Source organism: Cottoperca gobio, chromosome 1 (assembly GCF_900634415.1).
Source record: "Cottoperca gobio chromosome 1, fCotGob3.1, whole genome shotgun sequence".
NCBI lineage: Eukaryota > Metazoa > Chordata > Actinopteri > Perciformes > Bovichtidae > Cottoperca > Cottoperca gobio.
In genome coordinates this window covers 27,002,563-27,022,561 of record NC_041355.1, presented here as the reverse complement: position 1 = coordinate 27,022,561, position 19,999 = coordinate 27,002,563, and the positions used below count along the sequence as shown (strand labels likewise).

General features: G+C 46.4%; 1 protein-coding gene across 4 annotated transcripts in view; it reads left to right on the top strand.

The window, feature by feature from the left end:
• The window catches only part of LOC115011225 (glycine receptor subunit beta-like), a 78,361-nt gene that overhangs the window by 6,289 nt on the left and 52,073 nt on the right, over window positions 1–19,999 (top strand). For 2 of the 4 annotated variants that reach the window (XM_029436293.1, XM_029436283.1), the window contains exon 2: window positions 15,455–15,578. The exons of the other annotated variants lie outside the window; for them this stretch is intronic. In XM_029436293.1, the coding sequence (XP_029292153.1) occupies window positions 15,460–15,578 (119 nt within the window). In that variant the 5' untranslated portion in view covers window positions 15,455–15,459. The remainder of the gene's footprint in view (window positions 1–15,454; window positions 15,579–19,999) is intronic. 4 annotated transcript variants of the gene reach the window in all.

The following is a 19,999-nucleotide window of genomic DNA, read 5'->3' as shown; positions in this document are numbered from 1 at the left end:
GTAAGAGAGCACTGAATTTTAGGGTTTATGAGCAATTTTAACCTAAATATTGTACCTACATCGACCTTAATCTGGAATAATAATCTATTTTTTAATAGGGCATTGGTTACTAGGGCCATGAACTACAATTATGATAATTATGATACATCTGAAAATTAATGTTGACAATGTTTATTTAAAGTATTCACATTACAAACAACAATGACATCTAATCATGGCCAAATATGGGAGCAGTAGGTACATTTTCAACAACGACTTCATGAAAGAAAGGGAAAAGAAAGGAGAGACGCTGCCCGGAGGAAGCCCGGGGCCCCTGTCTGGAGCCAGGCCCAGAGGGAGGGCCCGACAGCGAGCGCCTGGTGGCCGGGTTTGCCACGGAGCCCGGTCGGGCACAGCCCGAAGAAGCTAAGTGGTGCCTCCCATCCATCCATCCATCCATCCATCCTGTGGGCCCAACACTCATGGGAAAAACCGCTGGGGTTGGGTGCGCTGTCACACGGGTGGCAGTGATGGTCAGGGACCTTGACGGACCAGACCCGGGCAGCAGAGGCTGGCTCTGGGGTGGCTCTGGGGTGTCAGGACAGACAGACGAGGACCCAGGAGCGCAATTTCGAGATCAAGGATTTATTGAAACACACACACAACAGGACCGAATGAGACACGGCAGTAGTACAGTTCAGGGATATTCAAAACTCGTAGTCGTAAGGCGGAAGGCAAGTCGGGTTTATCGAGGCTGGAGATCAGAGTAGTAGTAACAGGTCGGGGATCACAGATCAGGAGTCAGAGTTGGAAGCAGGCAGGCAGGCAGGCAGGCAGGCAGGGTTCCGATGCAGGCTTGCAGACGATCTGACAAGTGTGGACTGAAAAACATTGCTTTCTATACAGGGCATGATGAGTGGTAAATGCAGTGCAGCTGGTAGGTTAACGAGGGTGGAGCAGAGACAGGTGGAGGTAATCAGACAGAGTAGAGAGAGCAGGGAGCAGAGTGGCACATAATTGAAAACAATTAGTGGTGTTACCAGGCAGGGAGAGGGCTCATGACAGGAACCCCCCCCAAGGGACGGCCCCAGAAGTCCCCAAGAAACACCACCAAGGCGGGCGGGAGGACGGGGAGCCGGCGGAGGGTCAGAATTCCTCTGAGCGGTCAGAGTCCATATCCTCAGCGGCATGGTCTCCATCAGAAGACTCGACATCCGAGGGCCCCAGCTCAGAACCAGGTTCAGGGTCAGGATTAGACACCGGAGCAGGGGCAGCAGGGCCTGGAAGTGGATCTACATGGCAAGAAGCCCTGCGCCGACCCCGTCGGAGAGATGGCTGGTCAGGGTGTTGGCGATAGAATTCAGTGATGAGGGCCGGATCCACAATTCTTCCAGCGGGAACCCAAGCCCTCTCTTCAGGACCATAACCCTCCCAGTCCACCAGATATTGGATGCCCCTACCCCTTCGTCGATAGCGGAGCAGTCGCCGGACCGTGTAGACGGGGCCACCGTCGAGGAAGCGCGGAGGAGGCGGTGGTGCTGCTGGGACCAGTGGGCTCTCATGTACAGGTCTGAGCTTGGAGACGTGGAAGGTGGGATGTACCTTCATGGTCTTGGGTAGTAGTCGGACCGCCGTAGGGCTGATGACCCTCTGTATGGGAAAGGGTCCAATGAAGCGAGGCGCCAATTTCCGCGACTCCACCCGCAGTGGTATATTTCGAGCCGACAACCAGACCTTCTGTCCGACATGGTAAACTGGTGCTGGGGTCCTCCTACGGTTGGCTCCGATAGCATAGCTTGCACTGGACTTCAGGAGTGTGGCACGAGCCTGGGCCCATGTGCGGCGGCAGCGGCGGGCATAGGAGAGCGCAGAGGGACAGGTAGCATCTCCCTCCTGACTGGTAAACAGAGGTGGTTGATATCCATAAACACATTGAAAGGGGGAGAGTCCGGTGGCAGAACTGGTGAGTGAGTTGTGGGCATATTCTACCCAGAGAAGATGTTGGGCCCAAGCACGGGGGTTGCGTGAGGTCACACACACCTCAGTGCCTTCTCCAGCTCCTGACCACATGTTCCAAGACCACCCGGGCGGTCTCCTTTGTAGTTGGCAGCTTTGGGAGGGGCACGAAGTGGGTCATTTTACTGAAGCGGTCAACGATGGTGAGGATGACAGTGTTTCCTTCAGATTGCGGAAGGCCCGTAACGAAGTCCAGGGAGATATGGGACCAGGGTCGCATGGGCACTGGCAGAGGCTGGAGTAACCCAGCTGGGGGCTGACTGGGGGTCTTGTGCTGGTTGCAAGTGGGGCAAGCTCTAACAAACTCCTGGATATCTTTCCTCATCAACGGCCACCAGAAACGTTGGGAGAGCAGATGGAGGGTGCGTGTGATTCCGGGGTGACAGGCCAGGCGAGAGTCGTGCCCCCACTGAATCACCTGAGACCTCAGATCTGCTGTGACAAAGGGGCATGCACTGGGGCTCGGCTGGTTCCGGATGGCTTCTCTGACCTGCTCCTCAATGTCCCAGGTCAAGGCAGCAACAACACAGGGGCTTGGGAGGATGGTTGTCGGCTCCTCATTGGATGCCTCATCCTTCTGAAACATCCTGGAGAGTGCGTCGGGCTTGATATTGCGGGAGCCAGGACGGTAGGAGAGCGTGAAGTTAAAACGGGTGAAGAATACCACCGACGCTGGCGGGAGTTCAGCCTCCTGGCTGTCTGGATATACTCCAGGTTTTTATGGTCTGTCCAGACCACAAACGGAACTTTAGACCCCTCCAACCAGTGGCGCCACTCCTCGAGGGCGAGCTTGACGGCCAGTAGCGATGTCGTAGTTGCATTCTGCTGGAGTCAGTCTACGAGAGTAAAAGGCACAGGGGTGCATCTTGCCATCTTCTGCTGCTCGTTGGGAAAGCACCGCTCCAACTCCTACATCCGAAGCATCCACCTCCACCACAAACTGCCGTCCAGCGTCAGGCATTTGGAGAATAGGGCCCGAGGTGAAACGAGCTTTGAGGGTCTTGAAGGCTTTGTCAGCGGCTGCTGTCCACTGAAACGGCTGTTTCACGCTGGTCAGCGCAGTGAGTGGTGCTGCCACTGTGCTGTAACCCCGGATGAATCTCCTATAAAAGTTGGCGAACCCCAGGAACTGCAGTTTTTTACGGGTCTCTGGAACCGGCCACGACATCACAGCAGACACCTTTGCAGGATCCATTTGAACGCTGCCTTCGGTCACCACATAACCCAGGAAAGAGACAGACTTGGCGTGGAACTCGCACTTTTCTGCCTTCACGAAGAGAGAGTTCTCCAGCAACCGGCGTAGAACCAACTGGACATGGTGAGTGTGTTCTGTCTGAGTCTTTGAAAAGATCAAAATGTCGTCAAGGTAAACGAAAACAAACTTATTGAGAATGTCTCTGAGGATGTCGTTTACCAGCGCCTGGAACACTCCTGGGGCATTGGTGAGACCGAACGGTATGACGAGATATTCGTAGTGTCCTGTTGGAGTGTTGAACGCAGTCTTCCACTCGTCACCCTCTCTCATCCGCACCAGATGGTAGGCATTCCGCAGGTCTAGCTTGGTGAACACTGTGGCCCCTTGCAGCAGTTCAAAGGCAGAGGAGAGTAGGGGTAGAGGATAACGTTTCTTGACTGTAGTGTCGTTCAAGCCCCAGTAATCGATGCACGGACGGAGAGAGCCATCCTTTTTTCCGACAAAGAAGAATCCCGCTCCCGCGGGGGAAGATGATGGACGTATTATGCCGGTGGCCAGTGAGTCGTTTATGTAGTCCTCCATGGCTTTTCTTTCTGGGGCTGACAGCGAGTAGAGACGGCCCTTCGGGGGTGTGGTGCCAGGCAGAAGGTCGATGGCGCAGTCATATGGTCTGTGTGGTGGCAGAGACGTGGCCTTGGACTTGTTGAACACCTCTCTCAAGTTGTGATAACAGGCAGGAACATTGGATATGTCGGGGGCGGTGCTGGAAGCTCCCCAGTCGATTGGCAAGATGGCTCCCTTTAAGCAGGTCCGATGGCAGCCCCTCCCCCACTCGCGTATTGTGCCTGTTTCCCAGTCAAGTTGGGGGTTATGAAGACGGAGCCACGGAAATCCAAGGATGAGTGGTTGGCCGGGTGAGGGTAGGAGGTGGAACTGGATGGACTCCTGGTGGTTTCCTGACAGCAGAATTGTCATAGGGGCCGTGATGTGAGTGACGGTGCCAAGACGGTGTCCATCCAGGGCTCGTGCAGGAACGGGTGGAGTAAGTTGTTGACGGTTCACGCCCAGTTGCCGCGCGAGCTCTGTGTCCATTATGTTTGTTTCGGCTGCGGAATCCACTAGGGCGGCCAGGGTGTGAGTTGTGTTGGAAAGTCGAAGGCGGAGCTGAAGCAGGGGTTTTCGGATGGGGGGAGACTGAAGATGTATTGAGCTCACCCGGATCTCCCCTACACCTGGTAAGCTGCGGCTTTTGACGGGCAGGTGGTGACACGATGACCCTCGCCACCGCAGTAGAGACAAAGGTTTGAGACTAGACGGCGCCGTCGCTCCTCGGGGGTGAAGGAGATGCGACCAATCTCCATGGGCTCAGGTTGATTGAGTTGGCTTTGGGGCTTGACAGGCGGGGGGTGGAACGTGGAGGACTCCCCCCGAATGCGGATGGCTGGTTGACTCAGACGCCCTCTCTCTCTTCTGCGGGTCTGGATACGCCGATCAATGCAAACGGTAAGGGCAATGGCGTCATCAAGTGTCTTGGGCTGCTCATGAGAGACGAGCTCGTCTTTAATGTAGTCCGCCAGGCTGTGGAGGAAGGTGTGCACCAGTGCCTCGGAGTCCCACGAGCTGCGACTTGCCAGGGTACGAAAGTCTATGGAGAAGTCTGCCACCGTCCGATTGCCCTGGCGGGTGGTCAGCAGTGCTTGTGATGCTTCGGTTGTTGTTGAACCTAAGTCAAAGACCTTTAACATCTCCTCTTCGAAGGCACTGAAGGAGGCACAGGCTGGGGTCTGCCGGTCGAATTCTGCCGCTCCCCACAACCGAGCTCGGCCGGTGAGATGGGTAATGACGTAACCCACACTGGCTCCCTCCGTCAAGAAGGTCCTGGGCTGTAATGCGAACTGCACTCGGCAGCTGGTCAGGGAGGCTCGGATCTGCTTCGGGTCACCGTCAAAGAGTTCCGGATGGCCAATCCTCGGTTCTAGAGGCGGTACTGCCGGAACTGCAGCGTTGGACCCTGAAGCAGCTGGAGAAGACACAACAGCGGGATGGAGTAGGGCAGACAGTACTGGAACAGACGAAGCAGGAGTGGCCGCATTGGTGAGTAGCAGCAGGACTTGGGCTAGTAGTTGTTGCAGCTGGTTAAATTGTTGTTGTTGTTGTTGGTGGCTGCAGGGAAGCGATATCGCCGGTCATCCGATTGATGTCTCCCTCAGTGCGTTCCAGTCGCTGTAGGGCAGACATCTCAGTCTCTACCTGAATGCTGGTCTGGGCGTGCGCTGGGTCCATGATGGTCAGATCATTCTGTCAGGACAGACAGACGAGGACCCAGGAGCGCAATTTCGAGATCAAGGATTTATTGAAACACACACACACACACAACAGGACCGAATGAGGCACGGCAGTAGTACAGTTCAGGGATATTCCCGGAGGTCAGGGAGTCCTTCCGGGTTATGCTATCTGGGAGGACTCCGGAAACAGTTGCAGGGTACCGAAGGACTAGAAGGGCGGCAGCCTCTGCCGTGTCAGAGGCAAAGCAGCGGGTGTGGGAGAAGTTCGGAGAAGGACTTTCGGTCGGTACCAAGGTGCTTCTGGAAAGCCATCCGGCACCTCAGGAGGGGGAAGCGAGGAACCATCCAATCTGTGTACAGCAAGGGTGGGACCCTGCTGACTTCGACTGAGAAGGTTATTGGCCGGTGGAAGGAGCACTTTGAGGAACTCCTGAATCCAACTGACACGCCCTCTATGGTAGAAGCAGAGCAGGAAATGATGGGGGATCATCGTCAATTTCCCTGATGGAAGTCACTGAGGTAGTCAAACAACTCCACAGTGGCAAAGCCGCAGGGGTTGATGAGATCCGTCCAGAAATGCTGAAGGCTTTGGGTGTTGAGGGGCTGTCTTGGTTGACACGCCTCATCAACATTGCGTGGAAGTCTGGGACAGTGCCTAGGGGTTGGCAGACCGGGGTGGTGGCTCCCCTATTTAAAAAGGGGGACCAGAGAGTGTGTGCCAACTACAGGGGTATCACACTTCTCAGCCTCCCTGGTAAAGTCTACTCCAAGGTACTGGAAAAGAGGGTTCGGCCAGTAGTCGAACCTCTGATTGAAGAGGAACAATGCGGATTCCGTCCTGGTCGTGGAACAATGGACCAACTCTTCACTCTCACAAGGATCCTGGAGGGGGCCTGGGAGTACGTCTACATGTGTTTTGTGGATCTGGAGAAGGGGTATGACCGGGTCCCCCGGGTGATACTGTGGGAAGTGCTGCGGGAGTATTGGGTGAGGGGGTCACTTTTGAGGGCCATCCAATCCCTGTACGCCCAAAGCGAGAGTTGTGTCCGGATACTCGGCAGTAAGTCGGACTCGTTTCCAGTGAATGTTGGCCTCCGCCAGGGCTGCGCTTTATCCCCAATCCTGTTCGTGATTTCCAGGATAGGATATCGAGGCGTAGTCGTGGAGGAGAGGGGTTGCAGTTCGGTGACCTGAGGATCTCATCGCTGCTCTTTGCAGATGATGTGGTCCTTATGGCATAATCGGTCTGTGACCTTCAACAGTCACTGGATCGGTTCGTAGCTGAGTGTGAAGCGGTTGGGATGAGGATCAGCACCTCAAAATCTGAGGCCATGGCTCTCAGCAGGAAACTGGTGGATTGCCTACTCCGGGTAGGGAATGAGCCATTACCCAAAGTGAAGGAATTCAAGTACCTCGGGGTCTTGTTCGCGAGTGAGGGGACGATGGAGCGAGAGATTGGCCGGAGAATCGGAGCAGCGGGGGCGGTATTACAGTCACTTTAGCGCACCATTGTGACGAAAAGAGAGCTGAGCCAGAAGGCAAAGCTCTCAATATACCGGTCGATCTTCGTTCCTACCCTCACCTATGGTCATGAAGGCTGGGTCATGACCGAAAGAACGAGATCACGGGTACAAGCGGCCGAAATGGGTTTTCTCAGACGGGTGGCTGGCGTCTCCCTTAGAGATAGGGTGAGAAGCTCAGCCATCCGTGAGAGGGAGGAGACCCCTGGGGAAGACCTAGGACTCGGTGGAGAGATTATATCTCCTCACTGGCCTGGGAACGCCTCAGGATCCCCCAGTCGGAGCTGGAGGATGTGGCCCAGAGAAGGGAAGATTGGGGTTCCTTACTGGAGCTGCTGCCCCCGCGACCCGAACCCGGACAAGCGGTAGACGATGGATGGATGGATGGATGGGTACATTTTGTTGATTGTTTGAATTGATTATCTGTTCATTTTCTCTCTTCATTCTCTACTCTTCGTCTCTCACCCTCTGATCTCACTGCCGGTCCCTTTTCCTGTGACTTCTCACTATCTCTTATGCCAAAATATATTAAAAATAATTTATGGTAGCCAAATGGTTTCCACACAAGCCATACAACTGCAATGTTCCGGGTGCAATTCAAACCGTATCTCTTTCTCCTCCATTTCTACACTGCCATCTAGGAAATAAATTAGAAAATACCCAAAAATAAATAAATTATAATTAAGTTAAATTATATACACCTTCTTTATTTCATCTTTGTGTTTGCACCATTTTAGATTTGAATTATAGTAATATGTTTCAAACTGTTCAAAAAAACACACACACACACACACCAAAATAGTGAAAATGTAGGCTTCTCCAAAAGGAAAAGTGTCTGCCTTATCACAAGTATCTTTGTAAATAATGACCAGAATTTCACCAAATTTGGACGATATAGAAAGTTAGGTTTTTTTCATCCTAGAAGAGGTTGCAGTTGTATGTACAGAATGTTGTCATACTACAATACATCTATATCATATACATATTGCACTGACACAATGATTATATCAGCATAGGATGCAATGCACATTTGCCTATGCAATGAGCTCCTATTGGGCTGAACTCACACCCAGCTTCTCAGAGTCTTACTCTAAACTTATAGTAAATACTAATAATAATAATACATTTAATTTATATAGCACTGTTCAAGAGGGGAAGTGGGGGGAGGGGTTAGAAGAAAAAAAAGGGAAAGAGAAAAAGAAAATACTACAGTTAACAGGAGGCTAGCAAATGAAAGTTGAGAAGAGCAGCGTCTTGAGGCGAGACTAAATATATATAGATAGGGACTGAGAGTCACGGATATCTTGGGGGAGGGAGTTCCAGAGCCTGGGTGCTGCCCTGGAGAAGGCTCTGTCTCCAAAGCTGCGCAGCTTGGATTTGGGGGTGGAAAGGAGACCAGTTGAGGTGGATCTAAGGGACCGCGGGGATTGGTAGGGGGAGATGAGGTCAGTGAGATAGGAGGGGGCTAGGTGGTGGAGGGCTTTGTAAGTGAGGACCAGGAGTTTGTAGTGGATTTGGAGGGAGACAGGTAGCCAGTGGAGTTCTTTGAGGACTGGGGTAATGTGGTGGCAAGATTTGGTGTTTGAGAGGAGTCGGGCGGTGGAGTTCTGAACCAGTTGGAGTCTGTTGATGGAGCTTGCGGTGATGCCATATAGAAGGGAGTTAATGAAGGTGTGAATCAGTCTTTCAGCTGCTGGGTGGGTGAGAGACGGTTTGATTTTTGCAATATTGCAGAGATGGAAAAAGGATGTTTTGACAATATGGCGGATATGGGGCTCAAAGGAAAGGGTGGGGTCGAAGATCATGCAAAGGTTGAGTGCCCGAGGGGAGGGGGAAACAGGGGTGCCGTCAATGGTGAGTGTCAGGTTAGAGGTTTTGTCGAGTGTGGATTTGGAGCCGATGAGGAGGAGTTCGGTTTTGTTGTTGTTAAGTTTGAGGAAATTATGTTTCATCCAGTTTTTATGGCTGTGAGACATGATTTGATGTGGGAGAAGGGTGGGTTATGGGGGGATTTGGTGCTGAGGTAGATCTGAGTGTCGTCGACATAGCAGTGGAAGTCCAGATTGAAGTGGCGGAGTATCTGACCGAGGGGGAGGATGTAGATTGTGAAGCGGAGGGGACCGAGTACTGAACCTTGGGGGACGCCTTGGGTGACTGGCGCTGTGGCAGAGGAGTGGTTGTGATGGGAAATTAAGTGGGATCTGTCGGACAGGTAGGACTGGAGCCACCTGAGTTCAGTACCCTCGATACCGATGTCCTTGAGTCTGGAGAGCAGGATGTTGTAGCTCACGGTATCAAAGGTATCAGCAGAGGTGAGGAGGTCGTTGAGGACTTTGAGTAGTGCCGTTTCTGTGCTGTGGAGGGGGCGAAAACCAGACTGGAGGGATTCAAAAAGGTGATTGGCAATGGCAGTGGGAATGGAGTTGTTTGGCAATAATGCGTTCCAATGTTTTTGACAGGAAAGGGAGGTTTGAGATTGGGCGGTAGTTGTTGAGAAAGGAGGGATCCAGACCGGGTTTTTTGAGGATTGGGGTGATCGCCACTGTTTTGAAGGCAAAGGGGACGGTTCCATGGGACAGCAAGGAGTTAAAGAGGTGAGTGAGGTAGGGGCAGAGGACAGGGAGGCAGGACTTCAGTAGTGGAGTTGGAAAAGGGTCAAGGGAGCAGGTTGTGGGTGTGGAGGAGCTGATCAGTTGGAGGAGCTCAGGAGGGATAACCAGGTTGAACTGGGAGAGGCGGCAGTGGGGAGGGGGGGATGAGGAGGTCCAGGGAGATTGGGTGAGGAGGCACAGTGGTGGAAGCTGGGGTAGGTGCTTCTGAGTAGGGTACAGGAGATAGTGAGCTATTAATGTTGTTGATTTTGTCTATGAAAAACTGGAGGAATGAGTCGCATAAAGCAGGAGTAGATGTAGTGGAGGTCGAGTACTAAGAGGTTTGTTGAGCATACAAGGTCGATGATGTGTCCTTTGTTGTCGGTGGGGAAGGTGACATGTTGGGTGATCGAAAAATTGTCCAGTAGAGTGGAGAATTCAGCTGAGAGTTTGCAGGTGGGGGAGTCCATGTAGTCCATGTAGATGTTAAGGTCACCGAGCAGTAACGGGCGTGGGGAGATGGATGAGGCTAGTGTGAGGAGTTCAGTAAAATCAGAGAGGAAGTAGGGATGAGGTTTAGGAGGCCGGTAAATGAGAATAACTGTCATTGAGGAGAGGGCTTTGAAGGCGAGGAACTTAAAGGATGGTACTGGGGGAGGGTGAGTTTTGTGATCCGCAGTTCTGATTGTAGATAACAGCAAGGCCACCACCACGACGGGGAAAACCAGGGGGGAATGTTTGATTGAGGGAGAAGAAGTCATTGGGTTGTTGCCTGGTTTCAGTGAGCAGAAGAAAATCCAGGGTTTTGTCAAGGATGAGTTCGTGCAGGATGGGGGCTTTATTGTTGATTGACCGGACGTTGAGGAGGGCAAGGTTGGTTGAGCGGGAGGGTGGTGAGGTTTTGGCAGGCTGGAGAGGTCTGATTTTGTCTAGATTAGATGTTATTGGTGTCAGACGGCGGAGAGAGGAAAAGTCCGTTCCAGGTTTTCTTTGCTGCCGGGAGTGCAGCAGTCGAGTGGTGTTTCCAGTATATGTAGTGGGCACTGGGTGCGCTCTGATGACGCGTCAGATGTGCGACGGTACGTGGCGTTGACTAGATGGTTGTAATGGATAGTCCGTGCTGGAAGTAAACAAACCTACGGCGAGTGCTACGGTGTATGTAGCGGGGTCGGCGTAGGAGTCCAAGTTGTTGTATGACAGAGATGCAGGATGGAATGGCATAGTTACTAAGTTGCAGAAGCTGTGAAGTTGAAAATGTGAGCATAATGAGCGATGTAGCAGCTAGCGTTAGCCACCAGCCACTCGTTGGCTGAGTGAGGGCAGCCAGTAAACGCCAGCTGTGGAGGTAGTCACAGCAGAAAAAGGTTGAACAGTTGGAATGAAAAACAGGTCAACACCTGACTTTGAGCTTGCTGGGGTACAAAAAAAAGTAGTAATTCAGACGGAGAAGCGGCGAACAAACAACGCCAGCGTCCTCTCTCTGATTCATGAGCCCACTGACTGAGCAGATGTGATTCCACTGACTGAAAAGATACTGCAACATTGTTAGAGTTCTGAGAATACACAAATGTTGTCTACTTTTGTAAAACTCACAGCAATTACACTGATAAGTAAAATGAGAAACACGACAGTGAAAAAATGTTTAGACTATCTTTCTGGGGATATAATAATGAAATATGTGCAAAAATAGAAGGTAACAAAGCAAATATTTATCTGTTACTGTAATACAGTAAGATGTTTATTTCTGTTCTTAATGCGGCTCCATTGTTTCCCTCTGATTGAATTGATATTCCAAAGGCCTCTTTTATGCTCTGACATGTTTGAAGTGTTTTGCCAATTGAGTTTGAACAGGTGAGGCATAAGTGGAACTAAATGGTGATTAGGATGTGGCATTTTGAAGGTCAGGGTTTTTCAAGTGATTAAAGTGTACTAAATGGTCCAATGTGTGCTTAGATTTAGCAAAAATGGGATTTAGAATTTCTTGTGAGTGAAAAACAACAGAATTGTGTTTTAGAGTTTAGTAGTGTGGAGTCTTGTTGATGATACATGGGCTTCAATTTTCAAAAAGGTCTGCATAACTCTATTTTTTGTGTGTATACAATGGAGACAAAACTGTAAGCCAAACATTGGAACGATTGTTAGCCCTGTGACGCTGTCGGCACATGTTGCTTCTTTTTCATTTGAATTAATTCATAAAAGGTTTATGAGAATGTGTTATGATGACACATGCTGGTTCAGCCGGTTTGCATAAAATCAGCTTCAAGGTCCTACACCAGACCGGACCAGGAAATCCATCCAACTCCAGCTGCAGGGTTACATGATTCATCCATACAGATAAAGCCACCTAGAATCTCCCTTCCCTCGCTGATGGTACCTTGGCAGGTTTGCATACCTGTCAACATTGGAATTTCAAAATAATGGAAATGTTTTGCCGGACTCCGCCCATATTTTAACAGTTCTCAGCCACCAATGTAAATGTAAACACATAAGGGACGGGTATATACATTCAGGAAATACATGTTTATTTAAAGTATGTATTACTTGTACAGACATGTTTATAAGATTTATGTATTTTATTTGATGAGTTATTATCATCAATTTATTTGATGATTGATGAGTTGTGTGGCTTTTGTTTTCCCCAACGAGTACTTCCTTGCGATGGCAGAGTCGGGAAACATATCCGCTACACTGAGACTGAAATCAACGCAGAAGATGAAGGCTACATTATTTTTAACGCAAAGCATTGACATCTTTCCCTCAGCTTTGGTCACTTGGTTTACCTCCAAAACAGTTCTTGTCACAAATGAAGTCATTGACAGTGTATGTTTTTGTGCCTCTTGGTGTGCTTGGACAATTTTTCTTGCTGGCGAACATCACTTATTCCGCCGTGTGCGATGCTAACATCTGAATGGCACACTTTACAAAAAACACGAGTTTGCCAGACTCATGAGTTTGCCCGACTCTGCTTTTAATAAATAAGGGAAGGAACAACTGCGTCTCCATCTATCTCCCGTTCACTGTGACTCTCATCCATATGTTTTCGTCTTCACCTTCTGTGTTATTGCTCCCGTTTTCTTCTTCTCTGTGTTTACTGGCGGATAACGTTTTTCAGCTAAAGTTAAACATAACACAATACTGTCACCTGCTTTACCGGAGGCCACTTTACACTTTTTTTAATTAGGGCTATTTAATTTTTTTTGAAAGGTTAAAAATACGGGATAATTATGGAAAAATATTTAAACGGGAGAAAAACGGGATAGAAGTAAAAATACGGGATAAACCCGCGAAAAAACGGGAGGGTTGACAGGTATGCAGGTTTGTGAGGGATCCTGGCTAAAAAAAGATCCTCCGTGGATGACGTAGTGAACGCGATTGGTAACGCTCCTATGGCACATTATGTGGAAATTAGTTGCAATAGTTTATCTATCCACCAGGTGAAGCAGTGATGGAAGCTGACAGTTTACTGCAACATATTTGATGTGAGGAAATGTGCTTCTCACAGAGAGCTTACTTTTAGTGATTATTATCATATCATGATCATATCATATTAACCAGGTCATGAACATATTATGCTGAAGCTTTTTTGTAAAACAACGTAACAGCTAGTTGTTTTTATGCATTCAATAGCGATACGGCTGAAGGGGATACGACTCCTGTCTGATAATACTCTGGTTTTGTCTACAAATGCTCTAATAAGGCCTTATTATAATAATAATAAAAATAATAATAATAATAATACTACATTATACTTATATAGAGCTTTTCTAATAACTCAAATATGCTTAACATTCAACAGAATTATGTGAAAAAGAAAGAAAGACCAGTGGGAAAATAATAATATAGGTCTACAGTAAGAATTAACTATGTGCGACAGTGCATACAGCGGCACTTATCTGAACAGCTGATTTCAGTGGTACAGTAACAGGCAGGACAAACTAACAATGCTTTTTAAAGGAAAACAATTTTTTTTTTTATGTACCATACCTTTGCTAATTCAACAACTTAAAAAACGACGTGATTTTTTAATGGAGCTTGGTGATATTCTCACTGGGGACAAAAATAATGAAATTTTTGTCACTATTATTTATTAAATTGTACATATTTACCCTCAATTCAATTTTGTATTTACATAAATATAGTATATGTTCAAACGAACAGTGTAAAAAAGTTTTGGCTTGCAAAGTAAACCCTTTAAAAAAAACTGGTGGAAGATTAAGAAGAATATAGAGAGATGGAAAATTGGAGCAGTAAAGTGGTATTAAATGTACAGTATAGGTTTCAGTTTGAATATGAATAATGTTGCAGCTCCTGTCGCTCTCATCTCACATTGCTGGTTCTTTTTTGTAAACATCGCAGCGCCTGTGCAAATTGCATGCAGTAATAATCAGTAACCAGGATTCAACTATTTATCATGTATACAGATATGAATAACCATATTGGCCTGTGCTCCATTTAACATCATATCCTGAAAATGGTCAAAACCGTGATAAGCCTCTTATTTATATTCTCCATTTCTCCTTGTGGATGTGTATGGTTTTTAAACTTGTGTTTTAGTGTTTGTGTTGCTGAAATGTAAAGCGCTTTGTGCTGCATTGTGTGAATGAAAGATGCTCTACAAATAAAGTTCATTCTTTCATTAACTCATAATTGGGTTACTCCAAACACATGACTTAGACATGCAGGTTACATAGTTTCAGCGATAGCAGCATCAATAATCATAGCCATAGATTCTCAAAAAGAATTTTAATGGCAAACTTAAAACATTACAAGTTGAAGCTGAATCCTCAAATCCTGATCAATTCAGTTCCAACTTTGTTGGTGTTTGGGCACTTATAATTCTAGCAATTTCAATAGGGTCCTTCGACCCTGAGCATCAGGGTCGAAGGACCCTGATGCCCTGACTTTGGAGCAATCCATAAATATTCGGCATAAGGATATATATGATGCAATAATCATGCTGTCTGATCAGCATCTTGATATGCCACACCTGTGAGGTGGATGGATTATCTCAGCAAAGGAGAAGTGCTCACTAACACAGATTTAAACACATTTGTGAACAATATTTGAAAGAAATTTGTGTACATAGAAAAAGTATTAGATCTTTGATTTAAGCTCATGAAAAATGGGAGCAAAAACAAAATAACTTGAGGGAATGAGGGCAAAACGCCTCTGGATACACCTGCTATTTGTTCATAAAATTTGTATTTCGGTTGATGCTACCTCCATCAAACTTTTACATTATCATAGTGACAACCCATGGATATATTTATAGCTTTCAAAGTGTTTCGTTGTGCATGTTTGGGTTAACCATAAAATATTATCATTTTCAAAATCTATTTTTACATTTTATGTGTGGTTTTGGGTCCAATATGTTCATATAGTATGTCAAAATGAACAAATAAGGTCATATATATGTATAAATCAGGTTATATAGGTTAGGTTGTGCTGGAAAAAAGACAACAAACATTGACATGCTAAACATTTTTTAATGGGGTTTAGTAAGGCTGGATCATGAATCATGTCTGCACCTGTTGCCTTGACACCTGCCTGACACCCAAGTTAATATTTCTTTGGCACCTGGAAGTCTATTTTAACATCCTTCTGGATCCATCTTTTTCATAAACGATCACATCATCATTTTTGTCACATGGATTTACTATGTTGTCTGTTCTGTTCAGACATCTATTGCATCATAAGTTTTCTTCCATTTTAAAGCCTTTAATTGCGGGGTTTCTTTTGGGGAGTTTTCCCTGCGCAGTGCAAGGGTCTAAGGATAGGTGTCGTATGCTGTACAGTCTGTAAACCCCTTTGAGATAAATGTGTAATTTGTGATATGGGGCTATATCAATACATTTAATTTGATTTTAGGCGCCATGGCTGCTGGATTGAGGCCAGTGATGTTGCTGCTGTTGCTGCTGTGTTGTTGGCAACTGACCATAGGCAAAGAAGGAAAATCCAAAGGAAAGAAAGGCAAACAAGTCGTCTGTCCATCGTAAGTAAATATCCTATATTCTCCAATATGTTGCAATTAGGGACGTCACCAATGTAATAGCAGATACAAATACCAGTGAGATTCCATGATTCTCAATACCACGTAAAACAAAAACAATAAATCCCATTTATACTCCATTACTTTTGAATAATATGGGAAGGTTAACAGGTCATAATTCCCTCTCCAATAGCTATGTTATATTGCTTTAAAAACATTTCCTTCAAACAACTAACCTTGATTAGGTTTTTGCCAAAAACTATGTTTTACAAGATTACATTTAATCTCACCACATTTGTTACGTTTAGTAAAGAGGAGGACCCAAATGCAGTTCACGGACAACAGAGTTTTAACAAAAAAAGAGTTTTATTAAACAAAGCTTAAAAAATACAAAAGGCAAAAAGTAAAACTGAAAAGACATACCAGGATTGAAACGATGGCCCACGAAGGCACGCCAGGACACAAAGGAGCCGTAAGACCAAACACCATGTAACAGATCACAACTGACAAGGAACAAATGACTCGGACAGGTATATATATAGACACACAGACATTAATCACAGGAACAGGACACAGCTGGAGGAGGCAGGTAAAGACACAAGGGCAGGGTGATAAGACACAGGAGGATCAAATCAACAATCACAAGAGGGAAAACACAAAGACAGAAAGTAAGACTAGACATGATACAAAGGAAGTGAAGCTTTCACAATAAAATAGGGAACACAGAAAAACAAGATCATGACAACATTATAACGTTATACTTTCCTTCGCCCAATATTCACTGAATAGAGCCTGAATGCACCTGAGTGCAAGTGAGTAGTACCTCCGATACCGGCTGCTAACAGCAAACGTTATAATAGGGTGCGTCCCCTGCTCATCATTGTGAGTTTAATTAATAAATAATCACAAAAGTCAAGTTTGTGCATACTGTGTGCTGAGTGAGTGTTTGGTTTAGTGAACGAGAGAGGTGGATGCGCCGACAGCAAACAGCTGTTAAGGAGAGAGGAAGCAGAGGAGAAGCTAATGTACTTGCAAGATTCTTGCTGTTTGGAGTTGTATCCTCATCATTGTTTGCATTTGGACAAAAGCGTCAGCTAAATTAACTGTAATGAAATGTAATGAGAAGACCTGTGGTCCAAGGCGCATGGCTAAACTTGTGTGCTTTCGGAACCGATGAGCAGAATTTAAATTTAAAACGTCTTAATTCCTTCCGGATTTTAATGCGTAGTTAGTCTTGAGCCCTCTGGTACCTGCGGTATTTATGGTACTTACGGTACTGTAGAAAAATGAGTACCATTAGTTTTTCAGAATTCTGAAGTATTGGTTCTCATGACATTCCTAGTTGCAATTACTATCTACATTTCCACACTATATCACATCAAGTTATATTTGCAGATACTTTTAAATTCATCATGATTTAAAGTCCCTCCACTTGCCAATTTTTCTATAGTCCCCCACCTCTGTTTCTTTTACTTATTTTACCTTCTGGGGTTTGGTGTAATGCAACTCTTGGAATTGCATTGACGTCTATTCTGAGCACATGGCCCATCCAGGTCCTCTTGCATCTCTTTAATATGGAGTGTATGTCATCTTCCTCTATGTCGAAAGAGGGCTCGGTCATCCTCAACTTCAGGGGATTTGATGGTAGAGGGAAATATATATATATATATATATTATCTATATATCTATGAACGTGTTAATTTCGATTAATTAATCAAAGAAGACATAACGCATTAAAAATATTAACGCAGATTAATCGCGCTCCTAGATGCCCCTGACTTTTGGTCCGACAGCACGGAGCACGGAGCTCTGACAGCACCCGTTCCCGGCGCAAATATTGTTATATGCGATTAATTGCGATTAATTAATCACAAAGCTTGTAATTAATTAGATAAATTATTTTAATCGCTTGACAGCCCTAATATAATGTCTTTCGATGTCTGCAGTATCATGCCAGTCTGTGGTAGCAAGTGCCAACAGGTTTAGGACAGTCGACACCAATACAATCAATAAGATCATCAGGAAGGCGAGCTCTGTCCTGGGGGTGGAGCTTGATTTATTGGTCGTGTCAGGCAGGAGGCTGCTGTGCAAGCTGCGGAGGATCATGGACAATGACTCACCCTCTCCACCCTGTGCTGTCCCCATACAGGAGCACCTTCAGCAACAGACTTATACCACCAAGATGCACTACAGAACGCCACAGGAAGTCCTTTCTCCCTGTGGCTATAAGACTTTAAAATGCATCGATCTCCCTCTCTCCAGAATGAATGAAGCGAACTCCTGAAGTTTCAGGAAACAGTGTTGCCAAAGCATCATAATAGAAAAGTACACAATATAAATAATAATAATATTAACACAACCTATTATCTCTCTCTCTCGCTCTCTCTCTCGCTCTCTCTCTCTCTCTCTCTCTCTTCAAACTTACTTTGATTTGGTAATTTTTATCTTGTGATTTTGTTGTTATTTACCTCATGATGTTGTTATTTTACCAAATACTGCACCTTGCCTCATCTTGTTGAATATTGCACCTCGGTGTTTTTTGCTTGGAGACGGGAGTTTATGGGGATAATTAATTCAGTAAGCTTCTTCACAAGCCATGCTCAAATCAGAGTTGTCAGTCCACAGTCCACATTAAAGTAGTTATTCTGTCTCGTGACTCAGCTGATTTGTCTCGATTCAAAAGTTTAAATTTTGCCTAGTTCTGTTCCCTAGGGCGTTGTCCTCTCCGATTGGTTGGTTGGGGCCCAAGTTCCATAGGCCCCTTGCTGGCGCGTAAGCGTGTCCACGCCTCTTTGCGCTGACGTCATCCGGAGGTTTCTTCAGTCGCCCTCAAAGAGGAGGGGCGTACCTATAATATGTCTTCACACATATATATCACCTGAGCTCAGTTTACATTCATTTGCATAATATTTCTAGATTGAGGTATACAAATACATATAGTGGTTTTCAAGTGTGGATTAATACATTCAGGAGTTTATTATATCACACACCTTACCCCATCTCATCTTATTCTTAAATGTATATATATATATATATATTTGTATAAAACATTTTGCACTATTTGTAAATTTTGGTAAAAACGTTTTTATAAATCTTACTGTTCCTACTCTGTATTGCAACTGTTGCACAACAATTTCCCTTGGGATAAATATAGTTCTATCTTATCTTATCTGTATATATATGATATAGATATAGATCATATATCTATATCATATATCTATATATAGATATATGATATATATCTATATATCAGATATATACTGTATATATCGTATATATATATATATAAATATAAAAAAGATTTGTGGCGTGAAGTTTTGGTCCTCATGGAATACAGCCTCCTGCCATAGGGGAGCGATTCAAACAGTTTGTGTCCAGGGTCGGATGGGTCGGACAAAATCTTTTCTGTCCCCTTCAGGGTCCGGGAGACATTCAGGTCCTGGAGGGACGGCAGATTGCAGACAATCCCCCTCTCAGGGCTAGTGAAAAGCAGCAACCTGCCTTGGCCTTGGCTATAGCTGCAGCGTACCAGATGGTGATGGAGGAGGTGAGGATGGTCTCAACTATGGCAGTGTAGATGTTCACCATCATTGTCTTTGGCACGTTGAACTTCTTCAGCTGCTGCAGAAAGAACATCCTGTGCTGTGCTTTTTTGATGAGGTCCTGGGTGATCATCAAGCCCAAGAAGCAGGACTCTACAGCGTTGACAACCATCTCCACTGTTGTTAGAGCGTTGATCTGTAAGTTGTTTTGTCCGCACCAATTCACCAGATGGTCAATCTCCCACCAGTAGGCAGACTCATCCCCACCAGCGATGAGTCCAATGATGTCGTCTGCTAACTTCAGGAACATGATGACTGGTGACCAGAGGTGCAGCTGTTGGTGTACAGGGAGGAACGCAAATTTGAGGGGAACCAGTGCTGATATTCCGGGAGTCTGAAACGTGTTTCCCCAGCTTCACATGCTGCTTCCTTTCAGACAGGAAGTCTGTAATCCACCTGCAGGTGGAGTCGGGCGCATGCTGCTGGGAGAGCTTGTCCTGCAGTAGAGCTGGGATGGTATTAAAGACAGAGCTGAAGTTCACAATCAGGATCCTAGTGTAGGTTCCTGCTGAGTCCAGGTGCTTTAGAATGAAGTGAAGGGCAGGAACTTTGTTGTGCGTCGTCTACAGACCTGTTGGCTCTGTAGTCAAACTGCAGGGGTTCCAGGAGTAGGTCAGTGAGGGTTTTCAGGTAGGACAGGACAATGCATTTAAAAGACTAAGGTAAAGAGAGGTAAGGGCAACGGGTCTATAGTCGTTAGGTCCTTTGCTCCTTGTTTTTTTAAGGACAGGGATAATGGTGGAGGTTTTAAAGCAGGCTGGTACATGGTATTTCTCCAGTAAGATATTGATTAATGTCTGTAAACACTAGACACAGCTGATC